General features: G+C 37.5%; 1 protein-coding gene across 1 annotated transcript in view; it reads right to left on the bottom strand.

Moving 5' to 3' along the window:
* LOC127436304 (WW domain-containing oxidoreductase-like) overlaps positions 1-18,971 on the bottom strand; it is a 378,771-nt gene that overhangs the window by 222,515 nt on the left and 137,285 nt on the right. The window contains exons 7-8 of the mRNA XM_051690377.1: positions 10,315-10,500; positions 1,571-1,835 (exon numbers count right to left, since the gene is read on the bottom strand). Of these exons, the coding sequence (XP_051546337.1) occupies positions 1,571-1,835; positions 10,315-10,500 (451 nt within the window). The remainder of the gene's footprint in view (positions 1-1,570; positions 1,836-10,314; positions 10,501-18,971) is intronic.

Here is an 18,971-nt window from a genome sequence, read left to right as displayed (position 1 = left end):
AACACACAGAAACACTGGGCTTGATTCGATAAGTCTAAGTGGTCGTTAAAAAAAAGTGACATCATTGCTTTTTGCTGTCAAAATTGACCGACCATAGGAAATGAATGGGAAAGACTAAAACACAGAGCTTTTTTTTTTTTTTTTTTTTTTTTTTTTTTTGTCAAATACAATATGTAAATCAGCCAAAATGCAGAAAAAACACACACAGGAATGAAGGGGTGAGACTTTACAACACGCAGAGTGCAAAACATAAATTTGCTTATTTGCATATGCAAATGAATAGTGAAATTGAGAAATGTATATAAATAAGATCTAAAAAACATGTACATTTTATACTTTAAATTTGAAAATATATCGTCGTCTTATTCTATTTGTCATTAAAAATGTAAATGTAAATTTGTATACTGACTTGCGATTAAAAAAGCACTTGAAAGTACTTGTATTTGCTCCAGTAAATTTAAATATAGTTCATTTTAATGTCTTTGTATATTTTATATCTTGTAAAAAAAAAAAAAAAAAAAAAAAAAACTGCATCAGATGTGTAAAAAACAATGCTCCTAAAGAAATTAATAGTAATTTTGAAACTTCATAATGAAAATCATAAGCAATCTCATGAGATGAACACTCTAGTCATATCAGTAACCTTATAAAAGCTGTTTTATTCTACATGGATAGGGTGCGCACACGGGGGCGGCCATGTTAGAATCACATGACCAGCCGAATACTACTCAATCTCAGTAACCGTCCTGATGTTGGACACTTTCACTCTTGGATTCAATTTAATTAATTCATGGCTGGCTGTGTGTAGTGAATTTCTACAATGGCATCTGTAACTAAAATCTATTGATTTTGAATGATGCTGCATCCACGCCACTAGGTGTCACTGTTAGTCCAAGATGACACAAAGGCAAAAGTTACTGAGTGCTCCTTTATAAAAAAAAGAAATAATTTTTTTTTTTATCTAAACACAATCTTAAAATTAACAAATCACAGTTCAAAAACAACAGTACACTTTCCATGCGTTACCTCCCAAAATCTAACTGAATGCCCAGATCCTTACAGATGTGCATCAGATATGACTGGCAACAGCGATATGAGTGTTTGAGTTACGACTGGGCCGCGTGCATAACCTTGACATATTCTTTCCTGTCTCTTTAATGCAAAATCAGCTAATGATGAGCTCAGTTGATATACTCAACACTACATCAAAGTCTGCCTTCAGAGCTTTCAGAATTAAAACAAAGAATACTTCAAATGCATTGTGTGGCCTAAAGCTTATCAGCAACGGAAGTAAAGACTGCAGGTACGAGACGGCGTTTACTTTATGATTTATGAGAGTGTTGAATTTATAGTTTGTCTCTGAAAGTGCATGTGACTTGCCTCTTCGGGCTAAAACAGCAGAGTGTTGCCTGCAGGAAGAGCTGCCTGCCTGATTTATGCAGCGGTATACGAGCAGTGTTACGGCAGCAGTTCAACAAAGAGGCCATAGTTATAGTTCACTTTCCTTTCCAAAACTGTATTCAGCAGTCGGCACACAACATCAGAGAAAAATAAAACCCCATGTTCTTACCATGGATTTGGTGAAGGGTCGTGCAAAGGTGAAGAGCAGGGTCATGAGCCACCAGCTGCGGTGGATGGAGGTGTACATCATATTTCCGGGATGTACTGCGTTACAGGTGACGCCGTGGGGTGACATGCGGCGGTGCAGCTCGTTGGAGAAGAGGATGTTGCAGAGTTTGGCGCGATTGTAGGCCAGCATGGACCAGTACTCCTTCTGAGGCGGTGAGAGAAGATTCAGATCCACCTTCCCACACGAGTCCACCAGATCTGTGAACCTTCACAAAAAAGGATCAGGTTCAGTGAGTGTGGGGTACGACAGAAATATATGGATGATTCAATTAGGACAGGGGTTCTCAAGGCGTGAAGCGTTATTTGCTGCAGTGACAAATACAAGCAAGGACCAATGAAGTTTGAGCGCAATTTCGTCTTCTCTGCCACCTTTTCTTTATATGGCGTAAACAGAGACATGCTCGCGTGCACGTCACATTCGAATGGGGCAAGATTTCCAGAGAAATAAGACTTAAATTTAGGTCTGTTCCTCACAGAAAGCTACCGTATGACTTTTGAAGACTTGAAATATAGTGCTCAAGTGATATGGACGACTTTATGGTGCTTTTATGCAACCTGAGGGTGAGTAAATGATGACAGACTTTTTGGGCTCAATTTTTGTGAGCATGTTAATTCTAAGCGCAATTTTCGTGCCAGAGCAAAGCGCAAATGGGCATGGGTGGGAGTGTTTGCACTACTGTGGGTGTATTGCATGTAAATAAAGTGGCGCAAAGCACAATTTGCTATTTTCCTGAGAATTTGGTCGTTGCGCTAAGACGTTTCAATACCACATCTTAACTCAGCGCAAAATCCAAATTCAGTTCCTGCATGTGCAGTTTGGAGATTCCACCAGCAGGTGATAAGAAAGTTCATGTCCAAACTCTTAAAATTTGGACAATTTTAAATTAAGTCCCTGACAATCAAGTAGCCGTTTTGAGAAAAAAATGATAATTATGAGATTGTGTCAAACTATCTAAAGGTCATGGGTTATTTTTCAATTATTATCATTATGTTTATAATTAAAATTGTATTTATGATCTAATTTTTTTATTTGTTTATTTGAGTGATTTTTAAGTCGGTGGAAGAAGTTGGACAGAGTAAAATGTGTGGATTTGGTATGTTTTTTTTTTTTTACCACTTTGTTATTTTTATTATATTTTCATTTCTTTTGAAGTGTGATTTGAATTTAGAAATATATTTGGTTTAATTTTTGTTTCAATAAAAATTAATGTATTTTTTCAAAATCAATGTCGACGGGAGATGTGAAGTGTGTGCTGATACATACACTGTTAATACTAGTCATGATTTATGTGTCAGTAGATGAAAATGATTAATAATACTTACATTATCTGTAGCATACATCCAAATTCTGGTGAGAATCACATTTTCCATTCATATAAAAGGAGCGTGTCACTGTCATATATATATATATATATATATATATATATATATATATATATATATATATATATATATATATATATATATATGCCTGACATTCATCAAGGTTGCATTTAATGCACGGAAGAACGCAAGTCCATATTTCTATTCTTTTAATTCATTGCATACAGTCCATTTACAATACCAACTTCTTATGAATGTGCTGTCTTTTTTTAAATCATTGGTGCTTGAGGGAATGCACTATATAATAGGATGCAGAAGCTGGAATAACTGGAAAAGAATCTCAGAAATAAATTGCACTTGCGCCTGGATTTAGCGCATGCTTGCATGAAAATACCAAAACTTCATGGCCATGCCCACTGACTTTGCGCTTATTACTTTAAGGCATTGCGTTGCACGTAATGCATTCACTCTTAAAATAGGGCCCTTTATCTTTGAGTGAGCTATTCTTTTAACATTGCTCATTGCTCCTGCAGCATCACATTTTTATTTATATATATTTTTTTATATATTTTAAAGCTGCACTATGTAACATTGTGCACTCTAGCGACATCTGTGGTAGAAAGTTAAAATTGCAAACAATTTACGGAAGAACACTTTACGTGAGTCGTGTTTCGGCACTGCTCTTCTGGTGGATGAATCTCATGATTTGACCTAACCTGGACATCACCTGTGTGTGATCATGACTAGAGCCGGAGTCATAACGTGCTATTTTCATGTTGATATTATGTTATACAATTAAACATTTAAAACTGAAATATTACTTGCTTTGATGAAGATAATAAACTCTCTTATTTACATATTAGAATGAATTAAATGTACATGTATAGCACTTTTCTGACACTACACTTAAAGCACTTTTAAATAGAGAACAGGGGACTCAGCCATTACCGGTATATTTTAATATAATTATTCAAGTGTTTTATATACTATACATTTTTGTATTGTACTACACATCAATTTAAGAGGTGAAACCGTGTTATGGCTGATATGAGTTCAACAGAAGACTTTATTATTTCTATATTATATTGTACAGCCTCCAATGACAGTGCAAGCAAACCATAATCCTACAATAGTATGTATTTGCAATGCACACAATAATACCGTAAACTAAAAACAAAATGAGGATTCAGTAATGATGGGGATAAAATATACTTTATTAAACATGCAAAATGATATGCTTAAATATACAATATAACAATTACAAGAAGTCCCGACAACGTAGATACATCGCGATTGGTTAACACACGAGTAATGTTTGAATCATAAAAGTATGACAAACAATATAAGCTTCAACAACCCTACCAGAAAACATATCCAAGCATTATAGCAGGTAAACAACTTCGACAAACGGATAACAGATAAACATCCAATTAGACTGCAGCGATGCTGTGAACTGCGTGAGTGTGACTGAACTGAGCTGAACGAGTTTCTCCAGCCAGAACACATGATGTCTGGTACTTCTTTCCTGTGTTTACAGACATGACGTGATGACTTAAGGATAAACGACATAAGCCAGTGATTTCGCGCCAAATCAGACCTGAAAGCCCAAAATACAAATCATTTTTATAGGCTTACTGTAGTGATTTGGGGTAAGGTAAGGACATTGTTTTGAACACTGATTGTTTATGTACTCAATCAATAATGGCAATTTGTTCATTTTTAACCCAAAAATCTAACATAGTGCAGCTTTAAATGAATATTCCGGGTTCAATACAAATTAAGCACAATCGACAGCATTTGTTAATTACCACAAAAGAATTTGACTCGTCAATCTCTTTTTTTTTTTCTTCTTTTTTTTTAAAGTAAAAATCGAGGTTTCAGTGAGGCACTTACAATGGGAGTGGAGGGGGCCAATTTTTGGAGGGTTTAAACGCATTTAAATGTAAAGCTTGTAATTTTATTAAAAACATTTACATTCATTATTCTGTTAAAACTTGTGTATATTTGAGCTGTAAAGTTGTTTAAATTGTTTTTATGGTCATTTTAGGGTTTAAAGCGTTGCATCATCATGGCAAAGTTGTAAAATTGGCTAAAACTTTCTACAGAGAAGGTTTGTAAGCAATTTTGTCACACTAAAATCATGCTAACATGCATATTGTTTGTGTCTTGTGGCTATACCTTTGAAACAGTGAGTATTTTAATGATAACGGATTGGCCCAAATTCACTTCCATTGTAAGTGCCTCACTGGAACCCATATTTATTGATTTTTCTTTTTAAAGATAACAAGGGACAAAATCATTTTTTGTGGTAATCATCATTATGCCACTTAAGCTGTTTATTCAGCTTAACAGTATCAAACCCCGGAATATTCTTAAAAAAGAAAAATAATAAAATGTAAAAAAATGCTTTATTTTATTTATTTTTGTAACAAAGCATACAGAAAATAACAGAACACATAGATCTAGTTACAAACAGTTAATTTTGATGAGCCTATTTTTTTATTTTATTTTATTTTTTCAGCAAACCAGTGAAAACCAAGACTGCTTGCAGGTTTCACTGTATTTTATTTTATTTTATTTTTTTGTTTCTTCAGTTAATGCAGTTTATGCTTCCTGGGATGAATTTAAAGTGAAAAAAAAAATCTTTAAAGTTTTTCATTATGTCTCTCTTTTTTACTTATTTTAACTGTGTTGCTGTCATTACCATGGCATGGTAATGACTGTTAAAATATGTATTTGGGCCTGGGTAGCTCAATGGTAAAATACGCTGGCTACCACCCCTGGAGTTCGCTAGTTCGAATCCCAGGGCGTGCTGAGTGACTCCAGCCAGGTCTCCTAAGCAACCAAATTGGCCCGGTTGCTAGGGAGGGTAGAGTCACATGGGGTAACCACCTCGTGGTCACTATAATGTGGTTTGTTCTCGGTGGGGCGCATGGTGAATTGAGCGCGGATGCCGCGGCGGATGGCGTGAAGCCTCCACACGTGCTATGTCTCCGTGGCAACGCGCTCAACAAGCCATAAGATGCGTGGGTTGACTGTCTCAGATGCGGAGGCAACTGGGATTCGTCCTCCGCCACCCGGACTGAGGCAAAATCACTATGCGACCACCAGGACTTAGAGCGCATTGGGAATTGGGCATTCCAAATTGGGAGAATTTGGAATGCCCCAAATTCTTTTTTTTTTTATTTAAATAATAATAATAAATAAATAAATAGATCATCTGAGAGTGGCTACTTCTAAATAGGTTATTTTATGGAAGATCATTTGGTTGTTATTTTTTTATTTATTTATGTATTTTTTTCCCTTTTTCACCCAATTTGGAATGCCCAATTCCCAGTGCGCTTTTAAGACCTCGTGGTGGCATAGTGATTCGCCTCAATCTGGGTGGCGGAGGATGAATCTCAGCTGCCTCCGTGTCTGAGACCGCCAACCGCGCATCTTATCACGTGGCTTGTTGAGCGCTTTGCCACGGAGACATAGCGCGTGTGGAGGCTTCACGCCATCCACCACGGCATCCACGCACAACTCACCACGCGCCCCACCGACAACGAACCATGTTATAGCGACCACGAGGAGGTTACCCCATGTGACTCTACCCTCCCTAGCAACCCAGCCAATTTGGTTGCTTAGGAGCATTTGCTTCAGGTTGCATTTGGTTGTTATTTTAATAAATAAGCAATTACTTTCTTGTTGAAAAGTTGAAAATGAATTGATCGCTTGCTAATATGTTCTTTGTAAGTCCAATGCTTATCCAACCATTTTTGTTGTTGTTGTTGTTGTTGTTATGTTGTTGTTGTTTTTTTCGCAATCCAAAAATTGAGAAATGTCATTACCATCACACGTCATTATCATCACACACATCCCCTTGAAGGTTAATCAAGGCAATGATAAGATCTTTATTGCAGGCCATGTGATAAACGTTTTCACATAGATGAAACATAGTTTCAGCTGAAAGAGGCTTCAGAGGCGGAGCACTATTAAGACCAGGAACGTGTATTTATTAAGTTCATAGGGTCAATTTTATTCCACGTTGACTTTAAAGTCTGATTAAACTACTGGCAACCATGTTAACTGAGTTTAACAATCGGGAACAGTCGATGGAGAAATGAAGGACAGGAGCTTTGGCAGCGCAGGCCTGGCTTCATGCAAATCAAAGCTACAACATGATGTTCTTTAATTGGCTCTGACTAAGCTGTTAAATGCCAGATGTTTGACAAGCCCCTGAACAAAAGCTGTTGTATTTCCACTGTGTGTCCTTGTGTGTGTGTTTCTGTGTAAACAGTCCCAAGAAACTGCAGTGAAATGAACTGTCCCTCCCCGAGTGCGGATCTGCGCCCACAATCGCATTCAACATTTACCTCTTAATTATGTGCTTTACATAACAACCAATCAAAACGTCACGTTTGCTGTTATGACAAGCTCAGTGTGGCCTGTGTTGCTTTTTGACATGTTACATCTCTGCTTGGGTAAACAACAACATCTGCAGGCATCTTCTGTCCTGAGTGTAGCGCTCTTCTTAATAATACTAAAAGTGTGAACTGTGGGAGACTGTGAAACTTGTTTATTAAAGGAATAATTGTAGCAAAAATTAAATTCTGTCATTATTTACTCACTGTCATGTTGTTCCATTTCACATATTCAAACTTGCCAAGAACCAATAACGTTTGGTATCAATGACTCCAAATCTATTTGTGAGAAAAGCAGTTTTGGCAGTCTCACATTTTTATCGAAAAACTCTAATTGTTTTTCCATTAATTTTCCCACGCTGGCAATAAAATATCTATAAAAAACTAAACCTAAAATAAATCTATTAAATAGTAATTAAGATTGATTAATACAATGATTTTAAAATATTAAAAGCTTAATATAAGTGTGAATGCCATCCAAATAATGCCAAAAGATGGCATGAACATACAGTATTTTACTTGAAGCTCAATAAAAGCACATTAGCAAACCAAATATGTCTTTATTGTGAGTCATATTGCTAGAAAAAAGAACATTTAACTCTCATTAAAGCATACCATCTTCTCATATTCCAAGTGTTCACTTTCTAATTATTCAATGGTGTATTAATTTCTAATAGCATTAAATGATATTAAGCTAATAATTTAAATTAATTTGAAAGCTTTTTTATTATTATTATTTCAAATAAGGATTTTAAACTTGTTGTAGACCTACAGTATATAAAGTTACTTACACATCGATATGTCAGGTATTTTTATATTTTCATCACATTCAGATTTTTATTTTTCACAGTCATCTCAAGATCTCACATCACCAGCGATGTTTCGTCTTTAAAATCTTCATCATTGCTCCATGTTGCACGTGATTTTTCAAAAAAATAAAGCAAACAAAACAAAAAACTAAACAAAAAGCAAAGCAAACCAAAACAAAACATTCACTTTTTGTGTTCCAAGAACAAATGAAAGTCCTTTAGACCTTTAGAAGGTGGATTTGAAATTGACATGACATGGTAAATAACTACAAACTTTTCATTTTGGGTGAACTATTGGTTTAAAGCACTGAAATTTAGTCTGTTTCTAATCAAAAGCTTTTATATGACTTCAAAAGACTTCAAGCATAGCACAAACAAAACAAAACAAAGCAAAACAAATCAAATCAAATCAAAACAAAGCAAAACAAAGAAAAACAAAACAAAACAAAGCAAAGCAAAGCAAATCAAATCAAATCAAATCAAAACAAAGCAAAACAAAGAAAAACAAAACAAAACAAAGCAAAGCAAAACAAATCAAATCAAATCAAATCAAATCAAAACAAAGCAAAACAAAGAAAAACAAAACAAAACAAAGCAAAGCAAAGCAAAACAAATCAAATCAAAACAAAGCAAAACAAAGAAAAACAAAACAAAACAAAGCAAAGCAAAGCAAAACAAATCAAATCAAATCAAAACAAAGCAAAACAAAGAAAAACAAAACAAAACAAAGCAAAGCAAAACAAATCAAATCAAATCAAATCAAAACAAAGCAAAACAAAGAAAAACAAAACAAAACAAAGCAAAGCAAAGCAAAACAAATCAAATCAAAACAAAGCAAAACAAAGAAAAACAAAACAAAACAAAGCAAAGCAAAGCAAAACAAATCAAATCAAATCAAAACAAAGCAAAACAAAGAAAAACAAAACAAAACAAAGCAAAGCAAAACAAATCAAATCAAATCAAAACAAAGCAAAGCAAAGCAAAGCAAAACAAAGCAAAACAAAACAAAACAAAACAAAACAAAACAAAACAAAACAACAAAACAAAACAAAGCAAAGCAAAGCAAAACAAAACAAAACAAAACAAAACAAAACAAAAAACAAAACAAAGCAAAGCAAAACAAAACACAAAACAAAACAGACTTTAAATATAGCATCCGAGGCTTTAAACAACTTTTATGATGCTTTTGCCTTCTTTTAGAAGCTTTAAACCTTCAGTCCTCATTCATTGTAATTGCATGGAAAAGATCTTCCATATTTCTCTTTTTGTGTTCAATTAAAAAAGAATGTGATAGAGGTTTGGAGTGACCTGAGAATGAGACAATGATGACAACATTTTCATTTTTGTGTGAACTAACCCTTTCAGAATCAGTTTAGCTGTTATACTGTATATCCATCTCCACACTATCCCTTTGCACGTTCACTTTATCATCATCGGCCTTCCCAATAGAAGCATTCTGGGGTGGAAATAGTCTATTTTGAGAGCAGAGGTATGAAAAGGTCAGGTCAGACTGGTATTTAATGACTGCAGTATCCTGCTTTAAAAAGACTGAAGTATAAAAGCGTGAATCTCTGAGCTTTCAGAGGTGAGTTCTGCGTCCATGCTATCAGTCCTGGTCTTGTTTGGAGTCTGGAGGCAAATGCCAGCACCCATCTGTACGGTCACTTAAGCCCCAGTGCTACTGCACAGATAAACAGTGACGCTCACTCAATTTCCCCAACCCCTTGTTCATTTTTTCCATTCTCAGACTGGCTTTTTGTCGCTTGTACAGCCGTGTCAAGGTTTAGCTCGTGCTTAAGCCTTTGGGAAATAGAATCTCTTCTGGGGTCAGAGGTCAGGCGGTGAGCTCAAAAGGCACATATTAAAGGCAGTGAAACTGAAAGATTGAACATTATTAGGTGTATTAAAAGAAGATAATAAAAAGGGGGGGAAATGAAATAAACTGTAAAGTTAAATGGAGGAGTAACTGAGACCAGTGGAAAGATAGTGTGATAAGTGATTTTACTGTTTGGAGAGAGCAAATTGAGACAGTGTTCCATTCTCCAATGGCACAGAGGGCTTAGCAATATAATGGACCCTCCCTCTTAAAAAAAAAAAAAGATTATGATTATGTATTGGAGATGATGGGAAATATCTGAATAACTCACCTGTGAGACTCTGATGAGACCACCACGACTCGAGCCGGAGCGGAGAGCAACAGGACATCCTGCAGTAGCTGAACCAGGTGGAAGTGACCCAGATGACAGATCTGAAAGGTGGACTCAAGCCCGTCCTCTGTCAGCGTCCAGGGCTGTGTGCAGACTGCTGCATTACACACCAAAATGTGCAACGGTCTTTACAGAAAGAGAGATAAGGAAATAATAAGGGATAATAATACATTCTCTTGTAGAAGAAAAAATTAAGGAAATAAGTGTTTAATTTCAAAAATGTATTGCAAATTATAAAAGAAATTAACAAACAAAAATATATTGATATTGGCATATTGGCAGTTAAGTGTGACATTATGTATGGTATATGGTCCAATTCTTTACTGAAGCGTTTTAGGGAGTTTCCGTAACAATATGAACTACTTAAAGTAAAAACAAAAAATTATAATAAAAAAAGTGTATACAAGTATTGATATTTAGATTTCAGTAATTAAACGTAATTGGATTTTGTGTAAATCAAGCCGAGAATTACATTGAATTATACATATAAAACAACAACAAAAAAATGTAAATGTTCAACGATTTCATTTTTGTTTTCAGTTAGTTTGCTTTATTATTGACAAAACATGTGCAATTGTAATGCAAAGGTGCTTGTAGCTGCATTCAATGAGACATTGTACAAAATATATAAAGTAATATTAAGTAAAACGACAAATGTGCAAATTAATTACAAATTAATATTGACAAATAAAATAATAGTGCAACACAAAACAAAACTAAACAAAAAACTATCCAAAACAAAACCCCCCAAAAAACAAAGCAAAACAAAAAACAAAACAAAACAAAAAACTAAGCAAAACAAAACAAAACAAAAGTAAAAAACAACACAACACAAAAAAACGAAACAAAACACATAAACATATAAACATCAAATAAAATGTATTCCATGGTCAATCCGGCAGACGTCTATCCTTCAGCATGAGAAAGGGCAAGAGATTTCTGGAAAGTCCAGACTCCTGAAAGATCTTTCCTTTGACAGAGTCGCTCCAATGGTGCTAAAATCACAGCCATACAGCAGAATAATCTGAACCCACCCCACCAATTTTTAATTTCTTCCATTAGAATTAATTACGAAGCCCACAGGCAATTTGTGTACTCCATATTTAATACTGCCTGCTCTATTAATTAAAAACTGGTTGCTGGAAAATTAATGGAGGAATTGTTATGCCCCTGCTTTAATGAGTCTTCTCTATGACATTAAAAAAGTACACTTCATATTTGCCTTCAGGTTCTGTGCTGTAGTGTGCATCATTGGAAATGCATGGCATCATGGGAAACGTGCAGAGGCCACAGTTACACATGAATTAGAAACACAAGGTGCTTAACCAACACTGAACAACACATGTTCAAGATGCAACTGACCTTTAGAAGACCAATGAACAAGCAGCATAAGGCTTTTTACTTAAACTTCATGTTCCTGTACATGATTATCGAACAGCTATAATTTGAATGTCTAAAACACAATTTGACGAGGATATAAAAAATGTGCCATCCACATGAGTTACATAGTTATTTTAAATTATACTTTATATATATATTTTAATTATTAATCAAAAATAAGTGTGGTTTTTTTTTTCAAAGCACTATTTTGTTTGGTAAATTCCTTTATAAGACAGGACAGTCACAAGCACCAAATGCGAGTAAAAATGACTTTGAGCGTAAAACTCAACGGTTGGCCGACAACTTTATTAGGAAGTGCAACATTGTATCTATTAAATCAAACTGTAAGAATGATAGTCTGAACCTTGCTGATTCAGACTGAGCAATGCAAGCAATTTAAATGTAAAGACATTAAAACCATCTACTGAAGAAAACTTTGATCATGACTTGTACCTCTGTGGGGAATTTACCATCAGACATTTATTATAAATGTGGCAACACATAGAGTACATGTATGTGTATTATTATTATTATACCTCACATTAAGTGACCAAAGCAAAAATCTATGTGTCAAGTATTATTTTACTCACCATCATGAAACAGATAGGACTTTCTTTTTCAACGTTTCTGGAATTGTAATTGTTTGAGGACCTATCCAACTAAAAATTGCAATGAAAATGAACAAAATTTCTAAAAAAGCGACTTTTATTTAAGTTCTTGTTCAATCAGATGAAGGTAAACTCCATCCCTCACAATAAAGCAGACATGAACGCTCCGCACAGCATAGGATAGCCCAGAGGGCACCAAAACCCTCCAGGGCCCCAGAGAGAAGTTCACCCCCCACTGGAGAACACAACTCGCTGGAACATCAGCAGAAGAAAACAGATTTACTCGCCTCCTCTGACTGACACAATCACAGTCATGGGCACAGCGCCTGGCATGCACACACACACACACACACACACACACACACACACACAGATCTCCGTGAGACTAAATGAAGCGTGGACTCAAAAGAGGGAGTGATTGTACCTGCGAGAGAATGCCATTAAACTTTATGACTTTCACGCTGCCGTTTGAAAGCGTGTAATGGAAGACGAACATGTCTGTGATCGCTGTTGAGCTGCAGATAACGGATCCCATGGGTGCTTCGCAAGAAAGGAAGACTGCGGTATCGCCAGGAAACCAGGAATGCCACACCGGTACTGACACCCTGTACTCTAGAAGGGCTTCAAGGGATGCTTCTGAAATATCGTGACATCAAATTCATAATTAACATCAATAATATTAACATCAGCATTATTGGTGGTGTTTGCTAAGGCAAGCATCACTATTGCTCATATGGTGTTAGTTATTTGAACAAACATCAAACCCTAAGTAATAAATGTTGGTGAGTAACTCGTCACAAGTAGTTTGTGCTACAGACATAAATGAGACCTCAAATCACGTGGCTTGTTGAGTAATGGTGTGTTATTACAATTTTAAGAGATCAGAATTACAATGTCAGCCTGGCAGGTGATAAAACGAGCAAACAAATACCATAGATTTAAAATGGGGGACCTGAGTTTGAGATGGGCTCTTGAGTCAGTCAGAAACCACCTAGCAACCACCCAGAACAGTCAAACATCTGCATAGCAATGCATTAAAACCATTCAGTACACCTTATTAACCTCATTGTAATCTCCCAGAACACCTTATCAACTGCTTAGCAACCACCCAGAATTTATTATGAACTGCTTAGTAATGCACTAAAACCACTCAGAACACCTTAGCAACCTCACAGCAACCACCCAGAACATACTAGCAACCTTCTAGTAAGAGCAACCTAGCAACCACATGTCAACCACACAGAACACCATAGCAATAATGCAGTATACCCTAGGAACCACCTAGTAACACCATAACAGCAACCCAGAATGCCTTTGCAACCACAAAGCAACCAACCAGAACACCACAGCAACCACATAGTAAAGCCGTAGCAACCACCTAGTAATGTCATAGCAACCACCCAGAACACTCTATCAACTGTATAGTGATGCCCTGGCAACCACCCAAAACACCCTAGAAATAATCCAGACAGAACACCCCAACAGCTGCATAGCAATGCACTAGCAACCACTTAGAAACCACCCAGCACACTCTAGCAATTGCAGAGCAATGAACTAAAACCCAGATTTAGCAACCACATAGAAACCACCCATAGCATCCTAACAACCACTTAGTAAAGCCATAGCAACCACCTAGTAATGTTGTGGCAATCACCCAGTACACCCTGACAACTGTATACAGTAGTAATGCCCTGGCAACCATCCTGAATCATTGAAATCACCCAGAACACCCTAACAACTACATAGCAATGCACTAGCAACCAACAAGAAAACCGTAGCAACCACCTAAAAACCACCAAGCACAAACTTACAACCACCCAGAACACTCTAGCGACTGCACAGCAATACACTAAAACCCAGACTTAGCATTCCTTAGCAACCGCATGGCAACCACACATAACATTCTAGCAACTGCACAACAATGCACTTAAATCCACTTAGCATTCCTTAGCAACAGCACAGTAACCACCATCCTAGCAACTGCATAGCAATGCACAAAAACTACTTAGAACGCCTTAGCAAGCAGATACATATCAACCATCCAGAACACCCTAGCAACCTTCTAGTATCACCCTAGCAACCAGCAGAATATCCTAAAAAACCTTCAGTATATAAATCATCGATCATGAACCACCACGAAACCACCCAGAACACCATAGGAACCAACAGGTAACACCCTAGCAACAACCAATAACAAAGTACACCTAGCAACCTTCTAGTATCACCCTAGCAACCAACAGATTACCCTTAAAACTGTACAGTATATGAATAACCCAGATCACCTTAGCAATTGCATAGCAACCACCCAAAACACCCTAGCAACCACCACGAAACCACCTAGAACACCATAGGAGCCAACAGATAAAACCCTAGCAACAACCAATAACATCCAAGCAACCGCACAGCAACCACTCAGAACACCGTAGTAAACATCTAGAATAGTAAGGCCCTAGCAGCCACCTAAAACACACTAGCAACCACCAAGAAACAACCCAGAACACCATAGGAAACAACATGTAACACCCTAGCAACAACCAATAACACCCAAGCAACTGCATAGCAACCACTCAGAACACAGTAGTAACCACCTACAATAGTAAGACCCTAGCAACCACCCAAAACACTAGGGGTGTAAATCAGACGTTTCATCATGATACGATCTTACATCGATTCTCTTGGCCTGCGATCCGATATTTGTCGATACTTCAAAGTCTGCCGCCATACGATTTCGATTTGATTTGATTCAGGGTCCTGCAATCGATATTCCGAAATTATGTGCCTATTTTACACAATCAATTAAAAAAATGTTGCCCTCAAATGCAACCAAAATATAATTTGAATATTTTATCTAACAATCCGTGCTATCCGCTGTTTTCTTGGCTACAACTTCCACAGTTGAAATAAAAAATTCTGTTACAGTTAACTGGGATAAATGTTAGTGAGGGTGTTGATGTGTTAAGTCTTATAACTGATGCTATTGCTGGGCAGCAGGTGATTTCTCTTTCCCTCATTAGTGCTGTTCAGAATGTCGGCGTTGTCAAGACGTTTCACATGATGGTTGAACTGCTCCATGGTACTTTTAAATAGCAAATTCTCATGTAAAATTCAAATGGGTCGCATCTTAAAAAAATGTCTATATCGATATTTATGCATTGTATCAATAACATTGGATCGTTGGTTACTGGATCGATGCAATGGATTTTTACACCCCTACAAAACACCCTTGCAACCACCCAGAACACCATATGCACCAACAGGTAACATCCTAGCATCAACCAATAACACACAAGCAACCACATAGCAACCACTCAGAACATCATAGTAATCACCTACATTAGTAAGGCTCTAGCAACCACCAAGTACACCCTAGCAACCACCAAGAAACCACCCAGAACACAATAGGAACCAACAGGTAACACACTAGCAACAACCAATAACACACAAGCAACCACATAGCACCAAATAGAACGCTGAAGTAACCACTTACAATAGTAAGGCCCTAGCACCCATCAAAAACACACAAACAACTGAATAGTAATGCCCTGGCAACTATCCAGAATACTCTAACAACTGCATAGCAATGTTCTAGCAACCACTCAAAACACCCCAGATCACCTTACCTACCACCCAGTACAACCTAGCAACTGCACAGAAACCACCCAGAATACCCTAGGAACCACACAGTACTCCCTAGCAATGCACTTTTACCACCCAGAAAACCCTAGCAACCACCCATAACACCCTAGCAATGCACTAAAACCTCTAAGAACACCCTAGCAACTGCACAGCAAACACCCTAGGAAGCAACCAGAAATCCCTAGAAATGCACTTTAACCATCCAGAAAAACCTAGCAACCACCCAGAACACTAGCAATGCACTAAAACCTCTTAGAACACCATAGCAATCACATAGCAATGCCCGATAACAACCCACAACACCCAAGTTCCGTGGCGGTACAGGCAAGATATTTTTGAGATTTGCACAGGCAAACACCACTCACATTTTCTACAGAAAATGTAAAACTCAGTTATGATTGTAGCTCTTCTGTTGGGAGAATAAAAAACAGAAAGTGGCCCCTGATGATGTAGTCGAGGTATTATAAGCTACTGTAGCCCATAACAAGGCTTCATAGGAAGGAAACGGAGACAATTTCTTCTTAAAGAAAATCTCTCTCTCCCAAAATTTAATTTCTCTGGTCCATTTGAAAATGTGTCTCGGCGGGAGCCAGTGTTGTTGTTTGTATGATAATCTTGCTGTTGTGTCAAATGATTTAACAACTCATGCTCATGGCGCGCGCGCGCACTCCGAGACGGCCCCCCGCCAGCCGTGTCCTCATAAGCAAAAAGCTAACAAATGGTTTTAATAGCTAAGCCCACATAATGTAAAAACTCCATTTAAACTTATTAATGTGATCAGAGGAGTCTTCTGCAAATGTGCAATTTACGCATCAGGGCAAGCGGGGGCGGTAACGACCGAACAGGGAGGAATAACGCTCCATACTTACTTTAAAGAACCCCCAGGGCACAACCTTTGACCTGAAAATAATGTCTACCCATAAAAGAATGATTGCTTTTGTCTCGCTTCAGTCCGACCGGCCGTCATTAAGGGGCTGCATTTATGGGCCATAGAGAAAATTTGGGGGTAACAGAAATGCTTTAAAATAGACCAACACACATAAACAGTGTTACACAGTACACAGACAGCACCCACAACCGTGCGGTCATTACCAGAGGCACATTGGGGTAAAAACAATTCTGCCCAACAAAGGCAAAACACAGTAACTACGGCAACAATAAAACTGAGAAATTCACACATTTTCTCTGAATTTGATCACAGTTGAGCTAAGCCAGTCTGTCACAGGACATATCATAGTCAATGACATCATAACTCAATTCTGCCAAAATTAGTATTTATTGCGTTTTGGCTTTCCGTGCAGATTTCTGCAAATTATACCATACCAACACCTATTCACACCAGGTTTAATTTTCTCCGCAAGATGTTAAAACTGAAGTCAACATGAAATCAAAACTGACCCTAGCAAGTTGCTTTAACACTAGGGGTGTAAAAATGAATCGCAAACAATCTGACAAAGAAATTCCTTCGATTACAGAATTAAAAAAAATAAAAAATAAAAAATAATAATCATTTGTATATTAACACCAAATATGATACAGATACTGTCTCAGATTACATAAGCGCTCTCACAACAGATGCTGCAGAGCATGAGAAATTGAAGGAAAAAAAACTTTAACTGATGAAAGTTCATGCTGCCGTGTTCAGCTTTCTGTCATTATTCATAACTGTTTGTGTCCATTTAACCCAAGTAAATTAAGTGTTGTTTTCTTCCTCGATTATGATATATTATGCTTATATTGCTTTTATATTTTCACAACATGCATTATTTATTAGTTTATTTAACCACGAACAGTGTTAGGTGTAATCTACGTAGCCCCTTAGAGAACAAGGCAGGAATTTTTCTTCTGAAATTGTTTTAGGTGCCCTTCCAATAATATTTGCATTCTCTCGCAATAGTTTGATTTCCCTCGCAATAAGTTTTGAGTGCCCTTGCAGTAGTTTGCATTCCTTCACAATACGTTTTTCATGCCCTCGCAACAGTATGTGTTCCCTTGCAATAAGTTTAACGTTCCCTCACAATAGTTTGCTTTCCCTCGCAATAGTTTGCGTTCCTTCGCAATAAGTTTATCGTTTCCTCGTAATAGTTTTCGTGCCGTCGCAATAGTTCGCGATCCCTCTCAATAATTTTAAAGTTTCCTCACAATAGTTTGCGTTCACTAGCAACAGTTTACGTTCCCTCACAATAAGTTTTGCGTGCCCTCGCAATAGTTCGCATTCCCTCGCATTAAGTTTTGCATTCCCTTGCAATAGTTTGCGTTCTCACAATAGTTTGCGATCCCTCGCAATAATTTTAACGTTTCCTCAGAATAGTTTGCGTTCACTCGCAACAGTTTACGTTCCCTCGCAATAAGTTTTGCGTGCCCTTGCAATAGTTTGCTTTCCTTCTGTGGTGAGCAGGGCGGGGCCTAGCGGCATCTGGGCAGAGCGAGGCCGGGAAGATAAGTGGTGAATTAGTGTGCCAAACCAGTCTCGCATTCCAGTGAGGGGCGACGGGAGTATTTAAGGAGAGGAGACAGCGGCAGACAGGGTGAGATGCATGGACCTGTATGTGTGCAACGTGACTGCGGGGAAGCAGTGTGTTTGGTTTTGTCTTTTAAGTTGTATAATAAATGTTTATGTGTTTGTCAAGCCGGTCCCAGCTTCCTCCTTCCCATGCATTCCTTGAACTTCGTTACACCCTCGCAATAAGTTTTGCGTTCCCTCGCAATAGTTTGTGTTCTCTCAAATAAGTTTTGTGTGCCTTCACAATAGTTTGAGTTCCCACGCAATAAGCTTTGCATGCCCTCGCGATAGTTTGCGTTCCCTCAAATAAGTTTTGCATGCCCTCACAATAGTTTGTGCTCCCACAAATAAGTTTTGCGTGCCCTCGCAATAGTTTACGTTCCCTCAAATAAGTTTTGAATGCCCTCGCAATAGTTTGAGTTCCCTCAAATACATTTGGCATGCCCTAGCAATTGTTTGCGTTCCCTCGC

The sequence above is a fragment of the Myxocyprinus asiaticus genome, chromosome 46 (assembly GCF_019703515.2).
Source record: "Myxocyprinus asiaticus isolate MX2 ecotype Aquarium Trade chromosome 46, UBuf_Myxa_2, whole genome shotgun sequence".
In the NCBI taxonomy this organism is placed as follows: domain Eukaryota; kingdom Metazoa; phylum Chordata; class Actinopteri; order Cypriniformes; family Catostomidae; genus Myxocyprinus; species Myxocyprinus asiaticus.
Note: the sequence above shows the minus strand (reverse complement) of the source record. Positions and strands in the feature narration are given on the sequence as shown.